The sequence below is a fragment of the Podarcis melisellensis genome (genome assembly GCF_964234715.1).
Source record: "Podarcis melisellensis genome assembly, chromosome: 1".
In the NCBI taxonomy this organism is placed as follows: Eukaryota; Metazoa; Chordata; class Lepidosauria; order Squamata; family Lacertidae; genus Podarcis; species Podarcis melisellensis.
Window position 1 is genome coordinate 4,000,115 of NC_138528.1, and position 14,560 is coordinate 4,014,674.

Here is a 14,560-nt window from a genome sequence, read left to right on the forward strand (position 1 = left end):
CCCACAAGGTCTGAGGGACAGTGGACCGGCCCCCTGCTGAAAATGTTTGCTGACCCCTGGTCTAGACTAGGGTGACCCTACTCGCAGAGGCCAGGGAACATTTTGTAAATGTGTATATTCAAATCTCCCTGTCAGCAACACCTCCAGTTTGAGGTCTCACCACCACTAACTTCATACAGCCATTTCCTCGAAAAGCTGGAGTAAAACCTGACGTTTTCACTCAGCCTTGCCTTTCTTAAATGTTTCTAATTAGCGTGCAAGAGCAAGTAGAATAGATCCTACTCCCACCCTTTAGAAGCTAAAGCAGTCTTCCCTAGCCTTGTGCCTTCCAGATCTTTTGGACTACAAGTCACATCAGCTGCTATCCAGCATGGCAACTGTTCAGAGATTGTAGGAACTGTAGTCCCAAACATTAAGTGGACACTAGGTTGGAGAAGGTTGGTCTAGAACAGTGGTTCCCAACCTATTTGTTTGTTTTTGCCCCACGTAAAGGTAAAGGGACCCCTGACCATTAGGTCCAGTCGTGACCGACTCTGGGGTTGCCGCGCTCATCTTGCTTTATTGGCCGAGGGAGCCGGCGTACAGCTTCCGGGTCATGTGGCCAGCATGGCTAAGCCATTTCTGGCGAACCAGAGCAGTGCACGGAAACACCGTTTACCTTCCCGCCGGAGCGGTACCTATTTATCTACTTGTACTTTGACGTGCTTTCGAACTGCTAAGTTGGCAGGAGCAGGGACCGAGCAACAGGAGCTCACCCCGTCAGAGGGATTCAAACCGCGACCTTCTGATCAGGAAGTCGTAGGCCCACAGCACCACCCGCGTCCCATGCCCCACCTAAGCAGCTCTAAAATCCTGATGTCCCCCCCCCGTGACATATAATTCTTATTATTCAAAAAGTGAACTCCTGTTCGCGTGGAGGAAGCTTAAAAGGCCATTCACTGTTTATAACTCATTCTCGAATCGCCCCCCCTTAAAAATAAAATTGCCCCCTATGGGGCGTGTGCCCCACGTTGGGAGCCCATGGGTCTAGAGCCTGGCTGGAGAGGATGAAAAGTTCATTTTTCACTTGATATTTACTGCACTAAGTGAGCAAGTCTACCCCTCTCGCACAGCCAAGTGACCAGGGTTTTTGCAGGTCTTTTAGAAGCAGTGAGCGATGATGATGCATAAGATTATGTGGTGGTGTAAAGAAAGTAGATAGAGAGAGGTTTCCCCTCGTCTCTCATAAACCTAGAGCCATGCAGTGAAGCTGAATGTTGGGAGATTCTGGACCAACAGAAGGAACAGAGTGTAGTTAAGCTGTGGAATTCAGTCCACAAGAGACAGCGATGGCCACCAACTTGGATGGCTTTAAAAGATGATTTAAACATATTCATGGAGGGTAAGGCTATCCGTGGCTGCTAGCCGCAAGGGCTGTTTCTCTCTCCATTCTCAAAATAAATAAAAAAACATAAAAAATTGCCCAGTAGCACCTTAGAGACCAACTAAGCTTGTTCTGGGTATAAGCTTTCGTGTGCACGCGCACTTCTTCAGATACCTTTCCATTCTCAAAGGTAGCGTTCCTCTGTATGCCAGTTGCCGAAACTCACAAGTGGTGGAAGATGCTGTTTTACTGAAGCCCTGCTTGCAGCCTTCCCATAGGTATCTGGTTGGCCACTGTGTGAATAGGGTGATGGTCCTATGTTCCTAAGAAGCAAAGAACTTAGTTCACTACTCAAAATGCTGATGACTCCAGAAAATGTTGTTGTGTGCATATGCTGTATATCTAACTGTACCATGTGTGAGAGGTTGCATAGTTACAAGAGATACCCTCTTCCTAATAAATAAATAATAATAATAATTTATTTCTACCCCGCCCATTTGACTGCGTTTCCCCAGCCACCCTGGGTGGCTCCCAACAGAATAATAATAATAATAATAATAAGCAATAAAACATCAAACATTAAAAACTGCTCTAAACAGTGCTGCCTTCAGATGTCTTCTAAAAGTCATAATACTTTCACTTGTGGTGCATTTGCACAAAGGCTGGTTTTGTGCAATGTGAGATTTGCACTTCCAGGGTGGGGGAGGTGCAAGATTGGCGCCGCCCTCAAAACCTAGTGTAATGGAACATCCTTTTTTAAAATTTGTGGAAAAGTTCCACTGATGGGAACATAATTTGCTATGAGATGTAACTACACTGAAAATCAAGCAGATTTAATTACTTCTGCAGATGCCATGAGAATGCACCCCTGGGTATTATCTCACCCCAACTCCCTCAAGGTTTGAGCAAGCTTATTAACAGTTGGGTGACTCTGTTTGCTACAACATTCAGTTTTTTGTTTCTGGTTGTTGTTTTTAATAAGTAACCCCTGCAGGTGTAAAATAAATAAAAATTCTAGTTACGAACCTCGAGAAATAATACTAATTGCTGGAGGATTCTGCTAAAAGTGTGGCCTTTGTTTTTGTTACAAAACACTTGACACTTGGAGTAAGTGAATCATAAAATACTTGACCAGATGTATTTAATAACATTTGTATTATAGGTCCTAGGAGAAAGTATAAACTCTGTTTCCATTTTCCCACACCAAAACAAGGTGTAGTAGCAAGCATGTGGAACATAGTATTACTATTCAACAATTATTTAATGCCATTAATATATGATGTGTGTGTGTAATTATCTATCTATTTTTCTTCATTCATAGAAGTGACTAGTTGTTCTGGGGCTGGAGGGAAGGAGACCAATAGAATGAAGGTCATGTAGCTTAGTAATTAATGAAAGGGACAATAATAGAGTTGCAAAGGACTTTAAAGTTCAGTGGAAAATTAGGCTATCTTGTTCATAAAACACTTGCGTTGAAGAAGTGGAGTTGGGGAGGGAGACTCGGAGGTGGAGTTAAAAAAAATGTCTTGACAGAAAGCTCAGGTGAAACTGTTCCAGATGGACATATTCCAAATTAATTGTGCCTCTGGCAGGTAGCTGGCACTTCTTTCAAAACAAAAAACAGAATAAGTAGAAAGCCAAACAGCTCTTCTCCTTTCTCTCCTGTTGCCAGTGGGGTGCTGGATTCCTTTTTCAAATCCCTTCTGAGATGCATTAAAACTAGCAAAAACAAAGTGTCACGGCATACTTAAGCCTAACAGATTTATTGTGGCAAAAGCTTCTGTGGAGTAGTTCTTATTTATTTACAATATTTGCATGCCATCCAATGACAAAGTTCTTCGGGTGGCTTACAGTATCAATAAAACAATAAATCACGACTGTAAACAACACAGGAGGGGATTAGAGCTCTTCTCATCCATGAAAGCTTATGCTGTAATAAATCCATTAGACTATTTAGTTTTGCTGCAACAAACACTACTGCCTGTCTAGAATGTAAAAGCATTCTAGACTTACCATTGAATGGAAAACTAGAAGCTCAGTGTACATCATTTAATTCAGGGGTTCTTACCCAGTGATCCATGGACCCCTTTAGCGTCCTTGGATGGGCTTCAGGGGGGTTGTGAACTGGGTGCAGAAAATTCTATTTACCATTCTTTGATTCTATGAAAGGGGGCCAGTGACTCAAAAAAGGTTAAGAACCACTGATTTAACTGGTGTTACAGTTTTTATCTGATTCAACAAAAAACTCAAAACAAATATTGCGTAAGATTAAAATAAACAAGGGTGTTCTACAAATTGCCTTGTTTGGTAATAAAGAGGGAGGGTAGGCTAAGCTAACCAGTGTTGTACTCAAGGATTTTGGAGCATGGCTCCCTGTGTAAATATATCTGAAAGATGCTATAATACTGCAACTAAGAGAACCAAATCAAATCAACTCCCCACTGTTGAGAGCCAGTGTGGTGTAGTGGTTAAGAGCGGTAGTCTCGTAATCTGGGGAACCGGGTTCACTTCCCTGCTCCTCCACATGCAGCTGCTGGGTGACCTTGGGCCAGTCACACTTCTCTGAAGTCTCTCAGCCCCACTCACCTCACAGAGTGTTTGTTGCGGGGGAGGAAGGGAAAGGAGAATGTGAGCCGCTTTGAGACTCCTTAAAGGGAGTGAAAGGCGGGATATCAAATCCAAACTCTTCTTCCTCTTCTACTGTTTGTGGTGGGTCAGAATTCCTCTGGGGGTAGATGTCATTTCAGCTGAGGTTCTGGAATTGCCTGGTGAGAACAGTTCTCAAAATGGTATGCAGTTTGTATGACCTGTTGGCTATGTAGATGTTGGCTATGTATTGAAGTGGCATAACAACACACACACACACACACACACACACACACAAAGTGCTTGTGTGTCTCTACCTGATTTTGTGTAGCGTACGAAGTGGTTCAGGTTTACTTTAAAGTTTTTACAAATGTTTCAAACAGCTTCTGAGGTACACAACAATCCTGTTCACTTGCAAAAATTAAACTATCATCTCCTACTCTTCTTTCCTAGACATCAGACATCCAGAGGAACTCTCCCTTTTGAGGAAGCCCAGAGACCCCACAAAGAAGAAAAAGAAAAAACTGGATGACCAGTATGAAGATGAGACGCTTGAGCTGGAAGGGCCATTAATCACCCCTGGATCAGGTGGAGCCTATATTTTGCTTTAGAGGAACAAGAGGAATAATAAGAGGTTGGGGAAGGAGAGAAGTATGGAGAGCGATGTGAACATGTCACTGGGTGGGTGGGTGGGAATGCTAAGGAAGAGAAAGTTTGGAAGTGAAACTGGAGCAGGTGCTAAATGGAAAGATGCACAGTCACACCTAATCTCTTGATGGCCTTCCAGGAAATGGCCTTGCAGATAAAATCTACAGAATTCATTGGGGAGCCGTATGCTACTTGGTAATGAGACTCATCCTGTTCCACAATTAAGACAGTGGCACTGTGACAACTGCTAATCTGAGTATTGTGCCTGACTCACTGAGCCATTTGGCCTTGCGCATGTTTCCTGCTTGGCAGGGGGTTGGACTCGATGGCCCTTGTGGTCTCTTCCAACTCTATGATTCTATGTATAACAGTCCATTAGGTGCAGCATCGAATCGGGGGACATCTCTTTGTATGTTCCCAAATTCCCCCTCTCACACACACCTGCTCATCATTTCTGCACCCAATACGGTGGATAATAACTTAGCTTTGTGTCAACAGAAGTGCTAACTGTTTTCTGAAATAAGAAGCAGTAGTAGTTCTCCTTTCACCTGCCAGTGGATAATGGGAAGCTTAAAAGCTTTTGTTTTTATCTGTATTTGTTGGTTTAATAGCACAGCCTGCAGATATATAAAAAAAGTAGCCCGTGTTCTTTGCTGGCTTTTTAATAATGGATTTTTCCTACATACAAGCTATGACTTGGCTTGTTCATAGAGTTGTATAGGGTGCTTCTGAATGGAAGTTGTGAATTTGAAGACGATGGGACGTTTCCAGGCATTGCAGATATTTTGAGAATAGCCCTGGATTGAACAGCCCTGTTGCATGGATGTGACATTCTGAACACCCACGTAGTGTAGGGTGATGGTGATACTGACAAAAAATAGTCGTGATGTTTGCCTATATCCCAACCACCAAATGAAGCTCTGGGTGTTTAGCATTAGAATGCAAAACTGCAATAACAAAATGTGTTTGAAATATTTTTAAAGGGGGACAATAGTTATTTTATGATTAAAATTGTATAGTACTCTGCTTTTAAAAATAAATTTCCGAACCTGATACGTGGGAAAAGGAAAGAATGCCCTAATGAGAAACATGCAGTGGATTCTCTGCAGTCTTCCTCATGTTTGAAAGGCCTCTGACAAAACACTGACATCTGGAAGGAACAAATTCCGCACCGAAAATTGCTCTGTTCTAAAAAGCTTTCAGATGCAACGCTGGGATCCCTCAACGTGGGGGTGGGGTTTGGTCAGATTGAGATTCTTAGAGGAAGTCTAAATTGTAGCTAGGACATGTACCTTTCAGGGCCTTGAATCCCAACACTAAACCTCAAATTTAACACTAGGTTAAGTTTAATATTGGGGACGCAGGTGGCGCTGTGGGTTAAAGCCTCAGCGCCTAGGACTTGCCGATCGAAAGGTCGGCGGTTCGAATCCCTGCGGCGGGGTGCGCTCCCGCTGCTCGGTCCCAGCGCCTGCCAACCTAGCAGTTCGAAAGCACCCCCGGGTGCAAGTAGATAAATAGGGACCGCTTACCAGCGGGAAGGTAAACGGCGTTTCCGTGTGCAGCTCTGGCTCGCCAGAGCAGCGACGTCATGCTGGCCACGTGACCCGGAAGTGTCTCCGGACAGCGCTGGCCCCTGGCCTCTTAAGTGAGATGGGCGCACAACCCCAGAGTCTGTCAAGACTGGCCCGTACGGGCAGGGGTACCTTTACCTTTACCTTTACCTAAGTTTAATATACTGCTTTTTACAAAAAAAAATTCCTTCCAGTAGCACCTTAAAGACCAACTAAGTCTGCTTTTAAGGCAGCCAATGTCCTAGGGGTGTGTTGGTGCAGTAATTGTGTCTTACCAGTTTCCAGCAGAGTGACTGCTAGGGTCATGGGTGCACCTGCTATAAGCAACCCCATCAGGAATTGGTTCTTTGCATATCTCTAGCTTCTGGAGCCTTCTGTCCTGCCAAAAGCTACCATCTAATTTTAATTGTGAGGCAGTGTGTGCTGGCTTGAGGACCCCCTTCTTAGTTGGCAGCAGGAAGTACTGACATCAGACACGAGGAGGTGTGAAGAGGGCACGTGAAGAGGGCACGCTGGGGCCAGTCCCAAGGAACCCCTGTGGAGAAATGTCTAACAGATCATTTTACTGATGTAAACACAAGTAGTAACTTAATGCCTGAAACATCTTTCCTGTCTGGCTCCATTTAAAATGCCAGCCTCCTCATCTTAAGGGGCAGCTAGAGGTGTCATGTCCCTGTGAATGACTTCAAGTCAAACTTACTCTTGATTGCTGCTTTACTGCAGGATCATCTTCAAGTGAGTTAGGCTCAGCATGCTTGCTAGGAAGTCAGAAATCAATAGGACAGACTCCTGCCATTGTGCCACCAACCACAATTAGGTTTTTACATCTAGATATTCTTCCTTTGTCCCCATGCTTCTGAGCGTGCATACATAATTAAAGATAGCATCACAGAGCTTTCCAGTGTGCATTGATCCTTCCAAGAAATAATTAAAACTAAAAAAAATTCTTAAAATTACAAGAGATCTAGTCCCTACATGCTGTTGTGAGAATTTAAAACATATGCCTTGCATAGTTTCCTGAAATTCACCCTATTTTGAGAGAATGGGAGTGCTTTGGAAGGGGAATTGCAAAACTAGTCTTAGAACAGTGATTGGTTTATTTTCTTTCTGAAAAGTTCTCCTTTCATGTCCTCTCCCTCATGCTTCATTTTCCTTGTGTTCCCCTGTGCACATTTTTACTATTAGGCAAGTAAAAAAAACCAAACCAACCCTACCTGTTAATCTAGAATTGCTCTTACCTGCCTCAAGTCCATAGAGTAGGTTACCAGTGTAATTAAAACTGGGTATTGATTGTTTAGGCATGATTGTTTAGAATGATGGGTTCTCTCCTTGGTTTTTAAAACCTATTTCTGTATATAGTATTCTCCACAGGGAAGGGCTGTACCTCAGCTGTAGAGCATGTGCTTTGCATTCAGAAGGTCCCAGGTACAATCCCCAGCAGGCTAGGAATGTCCCTGTCTGAAACCTTAGAGAGCCACTACCAGTCAGTGCAGTCTACCTGGAGGCTGAACTATTTCCTGTGTCCAAATATTGTACCACGGAGCTGCAGCTCTGGGTATCACCTCATCCACGATCTCCCATCACAGCTGTTCCAATTTCTGGATGGAAGATTGCCTGGCTGGAAACCTGGTGGTGAGCAGCAGTGGGTTTTGTTCTGTTTTTAAATTATCATTTTTTCAAGCATTAGGCAAACTCATGGAGGAAGCGAGCCGTGTGAGCAAAACATGCTTGAGTCCCTCACTAGTAAAGGTAAAGGTAAAGGGACCCCTGACCATTAGGTCCAGTCGTGGCCGACTCTGGGGTTGCGGAGCTCATCTCGCTTTATTGGCCAAGGGAGCCGGCGTACAGCTTCCGGGTCATGTGGCCAGCATGACTAAGCCGCTTCTGGCGAACCAGAGCAGCTCACGGAAACGCCGTTTACCTTCCCACTATTGATCTACTTGCACTTTGATGTGCTTTCAAATTGCTAGGTGGGCAGGAGCAGGGACCGAACAACGGGAGCTCACCCCATCGCGGGGATTCGAACCGCTGATCTTCTGATCAGCAAGTCCTAGGCTGATTTTTCACCACTTGTGGACAAGGGATGAGGAGGTGTTCTGCATACAGTAATCAGGCCAGGGTTGTGCGGAAGAGCAAGGGGTAAATGAGCACACGCAGCACGTGCTCGCAGTTGCTATGCAGATAGGAGAATGTCAACTTGTTGCACACCCCAAGGCACTATATAAGATTCAGTTCCTTTTGCAGCAGCGCATCATGGATTACTTCTTAAAAATCTGCTCATTCCACATAATTTTGGTTCAGGGACATGAGTGCTGTAGACAACAGTACATTCCACTCCACATACGTTACAGCAAGTCTTAGAATTGGATTCTGGGAAACATTAAAGATTTGGCGGGGGATAATGAATGGTTTGCTACAACTTACCTTTGCAGCACTCCCTTCTTGCACACCTTGTTAGCCTGAGGATTTAATATACACTTGTATTCATACGCAGTTCATTTAAAGGTAGTAATTTGGCCACTGGCATTAAGCCACAAGCCCGCCAGTCGCTCATTTCCAAAGAGCATTCTTCGCTGTTGCTTATTAGAATGAATAACAAATACATTCTTGCCCGTTACATACCTTCTTGCCACCCACTGCAACCCAGTTTAAGGCCACGAACTTTTACCTGCCATGACTTCATTAAAATGAGTTGTTGTTCTAGAATGAAATCCCACGCAGTCCCAATTCCCTACCCGCCACAGTTGGTAACAGAGAGGGAGGTACTTTTTCACCACTGGCTAGCAGGTCAGAAATGCACTGTGACCAGGGGCATCCATGTGTGTGCTGTGTATTTATTCGTACATTTGGGTTTCATGCAGCTTACTGAATTGCATAACTGTTTTGGTTTGCATTATTTAGTGGCTGGAGACTCTGCACTTAACCTTGGGATAGAGATGTTATGTAGAAGACAACCCTCAACTGTGGGGGGGGTATGGTATGGGCCATTCCTGGGAGAGGGGGAAATCCTAATCATGGAAAGAAATCATTATTTTTGTAAGAGTTGAAAAAAATGATTTCAATTAATGGGAACTCTATAAAATTACTTAAACATCATAATGAATCTTGGGTTCTGGCCATGTCTCTGCAGACCACACAAGAATTCTGGAGAATGTTGTCCATTCCTATCTTAAAATGTGAAAGTTCAGATGTTATGAATTTTGTTTTCTAAGTTGCGCTGTGTGTGTTTGTTTTCCTGCTTCTGTTGCTAATGGCTTGGATTCTTTGACCTGCTTAATGATAAGGGGGGGGGGAGGTGTGTCAGGATTTCTCAACACTAGGTCTTCAGTCCTTGGGAGGATATTGCTCTCCAAGGATCACACCCTGGCTCACCTCCCCTCCCCTCTTCACCATTGTGGCTTTTTTGTTTTGTTTTATCACAGTGCTTCAAAGATCAGGTAAACTGAAGGGAGCAATTTAGCAACCCTGCTTTGTAGTCTGTTCTCTCCTGCCCTTGGCATTCCTCCACAAAACCCAGAATTGTAAATAAATTGGTTAGTTGCTTTGTAAAGAGTGCTTTTGCTCAAAATATGAGAGAGAAGCAAGATTTAAAAAAACAAAAAACAAAATCCATTAATAGGGAGGAGAGAACAGAGAGAGAGAGAGAGAGAGATTGTGGCACTTGGCTAAATGTCATGACAAACACAGTTGAGTTCAGCATGAGACCTGCTATGCAAAGTGTCACTAAGGGCCAAACTAGATATCATACAGAAAACAAAGGAAAACAAGTCTCCCAGCATTGTTAAATGAAAGCATTGTGTGAGGCCACTGTCAGGACTGTAGGATACCTAACCAGAGGAGAGAAGGTTGTATTTCTGTCCGGAATTGCATACATGTAACCCCAGCTGCTTTTCTACTCAGGAGAAGAGAAAGGAGTAACTTTTTCCCATGTTGGTGGAAAACAAGTTAGGTCTGTGGGGAGAAGCTTTTGAGTGAGGAAAATGGTTGGAGGAGGGAAGGTTTTTTAGGCAGCGAGTCTCTCCTTACTTCCCTCACTTCCTGATTGTAGCAGCTTCAGATTTAAGAGAGAGAGTTAAAACCACTGGGATATGGTAACATACCTCCAGTGCAATGTCTAGTTTTCCCCTCAAGAGAGATAAATGGATGACTCTTTCCTATGGATCCAGACAAACCTGTAGAAGAAAAAGCCTTCCCCCTAAGTGTCAGTCTACTGAGTGATTCTAAATTCAATGGCTGTTGCTTTTCCACTGCAAAGCAGAGCATAGATAGAAGAACAGGGGAGTGTGATTTGCAAGCGAAGGGCAGCTGTGGTGGGGTTGGTGGCTCATTTACTCTCCCCTGTAAATTCTCAGTATCCCTTCTTTGCAGTGAAGTGGAAGCCAAGATTCCGTGACCCGTTTTTGCCCAAATTGCAGGTCAGCCCTCTGTTCTGGAATGCTGTTGATTCTACAGTTTCACCAACTAAGAACCCCTAGGCACTATAATTTTAAAGCAGGATCACAAATTTGTGTAAGGAGAATCCATTTGCCTCTTATAGCTACAGTTCTCAAGAGTGGTTTATTAATTCTTCTTCCAAGGGAACTCCAAGAATTGTAGCTCTCTGATGGGAATAGCGGGTTTCCTAAGCACTCTCGGACTGTAACAAGCTGCAGCTCCCACGACTCTTTGTTTAAAGTTGTGTGACACAATTTTAGATGTACAGTGGACGCTCGGGTTGTGAAAGTGATCCGTGCGGGAGGCACGTTCGCAACCTGCAGCATCGCGTCTGCACATGCGCGGATCGCGATTTGGCGCTTATGCGCAAAGCGTGATTTAGTATTTCTGCACGAGCGCCAAAACCCGGAAGTACGGTAACCTGTTCCATTTGAAACCCAAGGTATGACTGTATTGTGCAGATGGAGGTCTAATTCTCCAAGTGGTTCATAAAGGACATAGAATTGCCACCAAATGAAATGCGGTAGCAGCAAGGGCAAAGTGCTAAAGTGTTAAAGATATTGCTTTAAAAGCTGCAAGAGAAAAAGGATACGGAAGAACCTCTATCGGTTTCAAGTAGTGTGTGATTGCATTTGCTCTCATGTCTGTCTTAACTTGCCTGCTTTTGAAAGACTCCTTTTGACAAAGACTGTTCTATTTTGTTTTGTTTACCTTTTTTTTTTTTACTCTAGAAAGTGTCGTGTACATTGATAGCATTGTGGTTTTTTTAGAAAAACAATTTGTCAAGGAGGAATGCCTCTTAATTTCCAAGTGGGAACATTTCTAAAGCAAAAATGGAATACCTGGGAGGTGGGTTTTTGTGCATAGGCATCTCATTTTGCAGCCGCAAGCTATTAAGCACTGCTTCTTTACAGCCTTCCTTGAAATCAATGCAGATTGGAATAATCAGTTGCACAGTGAACTGACTCCTGTGTGAGCTGCAGGATGGTTGTGCAGAAGCAGCTGGCTTCCTTAGAATCCCAGCAGCCTTTCTCGGTGGCGGTTGGATTCCAGTTGTCGTCGTCCTTCAGGCTCCAGTGCTATCACACACCTGTTCCAGGCTACAGGCCTTTGCCTGGGTTTTTAGTTTAGAGGAAAGGCAAGTGCGAGGCAACATGATAGAAGCTTATAAAATTATGCGTGGCGTGGAGAAAAGGAACAGAGAAAAGATGTTCTCCTATCACAACAGTAGAACTCGTGGACATTCAGAGAAGCTGTAAGTTACTGGAAGACTTAGGACAGATCAAAGAAAGGGCTTTTTCACGCAGCACATACTCAAAACGACAGAACTCACTCCTCTAGGAAGCGGTGATGACCACCACCCTGGGTGGCTTTAAAAGAGGATTCATGGAGGGAGATCTCAATGGCTACTAGCTAGGATGGAGACACAGTTGGAGACAGCCTTGCTTCTGAATGTCCATTACTGGAAACCACAGAAGGGGAGAGGGCTGCTGTGCTCAGAGCCTCCTTGTGAGTTTCCCACAGGCATATGATTGGTTACTGTGAGAACCGGACGCTGGAATAAATGGGCCATTGGCCTGATACAGCAGGCTATCCTTACACACTTATGTGTTCTGCATAAAAACCCTCTTCATGCTGTAATAGAGCAATTTATGCACCAATTTAAAATGCTTGTACAGCTTCGTCCTAAGGCAGGGCTGGAGTGTGACAAGTGCAAACATATGTAGAATTAAATAGCAGCCTGCCTCTGAGCACATTCTAAGCCTAGGAATTTGTTTTCAGTAACACAACGGAACAAAACTCAAAAGTCCTTTCATAGAATCCAACCAGGTAAAACACTCAAATGGGTGTGGACCAGTGACTCCAGGAAAGAGTCCAGGACCTAGAGAGGCTTGGAGGGCTGTATTTTGGGCCCAAGGCATGAGATTCCTCACCCCTGGTGTCTATAAGCTGAACAAGTCTCTCCCACTCCCAGCTTGTATTCTCCATCTGTAAAATAAAAATAATGGTGACTTTCTTCACAGTATTGTTCGAAAAAAATAGTTTACAATCCTTACATGTGATTAGATTTACAGCAGTGAATAAGAACTATGCTTCAGAAGAAACACTGTTGCAGGTGAGTGTGGGATTTTGGCTGTCCAGGTGTTGCTAAATTACAACTCCCAGCAGCCCCAGCATGCATGGTTAATAGCCAGGGGTGATGGGAGTTGTAGTTCAGCAAAGGCTTTCCACACACCTACACTAGTGTGTTCTTCTAGTGGTAGTTAAATTCAGTTTCAGCTGTTCATTGCTTCTTAAAATCCACCCCCGCTGCTGCCTATTTACTCCACAGCTGAACAAATACTGAACTTAAGTCCTCAGCCACTGCTGCTCTCATATTCTAAATATATTTTGGGGTTCTTTTAGATCAAGCCAGAGGTGGCTTCGCAGTTTGCAGCACTTTACAGAAACGTATATGTTACAAGGCCACCAGGTGTTGGGTGTTAGAACGGGCGTTTCTGAGCCCCTTACACAACACAGAAGGGTTGTTAGAGGTCAAACTAAGCACGGCCATATTGGTAAGGTATGGTCCCTATATCTCAACTATGTGTATGGAAGTTATGTTAATATAAGATCTCCAGCCACTCAAGCTTACTTATGGAGAAACCACATCACAGATAGCTGAGACTTTGAAGACGCTTCCAATGATTCAGTATTAGGCAGTGCCCCTGCTCGACTTTTCTTTTTATATGTGATTAATATAAGCATTCAATAATCTACAGGTTTTGTTGGAATTGATCGGTGTTACAGTGGTGCCTCGCAAGACGAAATTAATTCGTTCCGCAAGTCTTTTCGTCTTGCGAGTTTTTCGTCTTGCGAAGCACGGTTTCCCATAGGAATGCATTAAAAATCAATTAATGTGTTCCTATGGAAACCGCCCCCGACCTCTTCTGAAGGCTGGCGGGGGGCGAAAGTCTTTGCTCCCCCCCCCCCGCCTGCCTTCCCAGGACAGCTGCCGTCCCCCAGCATTTTAAAAGCCCCCGGGACAGCGGAGACTTCTCCGCTGTCCCAGGGCGATCTTAAAATGCTGGCGGGCGGCAGTGCTGTCCCGAGAGCGTTTCTCTGCTCTCCCGGGAAGGCAGGCAGGGGGGAGCAAAGACTTTTGCCCCCCGCCAGCCTTCAGAAGAGGTCCAGGACCTCTTCTGAAGGCGGGCGGGCGGCAAAAGTCTTTGCTCCCCCCCGCCTGCCTTCAAAAGCGGTCCGGGGGCTTTAAAATCGCCCCGGGACAGCCCCGGGGCGATTTAAAAGCCCCCGGGAAGGCAGGCAGGGGGGACAAAGACGTTTGCCCCCCGCCGGCCTTCAGAAGAGGTCCAGGACCTCTTCTGAAGGCGGGCGGGGGGCAAAAGTCTTTGCTCCCCCCGCCTGTCTTCAAAAGCCCTCCGGGATAGCGAGAAGCGCTTCCCTGCTATCCCGGACTGCTTTTAAAATGCTGGCGGTGGGGAGCAAAGCCTTTTGGCCCCCGCCGGCCTTCCTGGACCTCTTCTGAAGGCCGGAGGGGGGGGGAAGGCTTTGCTCCCCACCGCTAGCATTTAAAAGAGGTCCCCGGAGATTTCCCTATGGGCTTTCTTCTTGCGAAGCAAGCCCATAGGGAAATCCGTCTTGCGAAGCGCCTCCAAAACGGAAAACCCTTTCGTCTAGCGGGTTTTTCGTCTTGCGAGGCGTTCGTCTTGCGGGGCACCACTGTATTTTACTACAAATTAATAAAATATTCTGTTGAGAGAGAGAGGGAGGGAATATTTTTCCCTGCTGCTTCTGTCCTATTACCGTATTTTTCGCCCTATAGGACGCACCGTCCCATAAGGCGCACCTAGTTTTTCGGGGGGGGGGGAATTATTTTTTCCCCAGGCGCAGGGCTGGGGCAGGGGAAGCCCAAGCTTCCCCCGACCCCCGACCCCAGCCCCCAGAACAGGAAACTCTC

The 14,560-nt window shown here is 45.1% G+C and overlaps 1 protein-coding gene across 4 annotated transcripts in view; it reads left to right on the forward strand.

The window, feature by feature from the left end:
• Positions 1–14,560, forward strand: part of FERMT2 (FERM domain containing kindlin 2) — an 86,466-nt gene that overhangs the window by 43,363 nt on the left and 28,543 nt on the right. For all 4 annotated transcript variants that reach the window (XM_081911442.1, XM_081911443.1, XM_081911444.1 and 1 more), the window contains exon 4: positions 4,403–4,537. In XM_081911442.1, the coding sequence (XP_081767568.1) occupies positions 4,403–4,537 (135 nt within the window). The remainder of the gene's footprint in view (positions 1–4,402; positions 4,538–14,560) is intronic.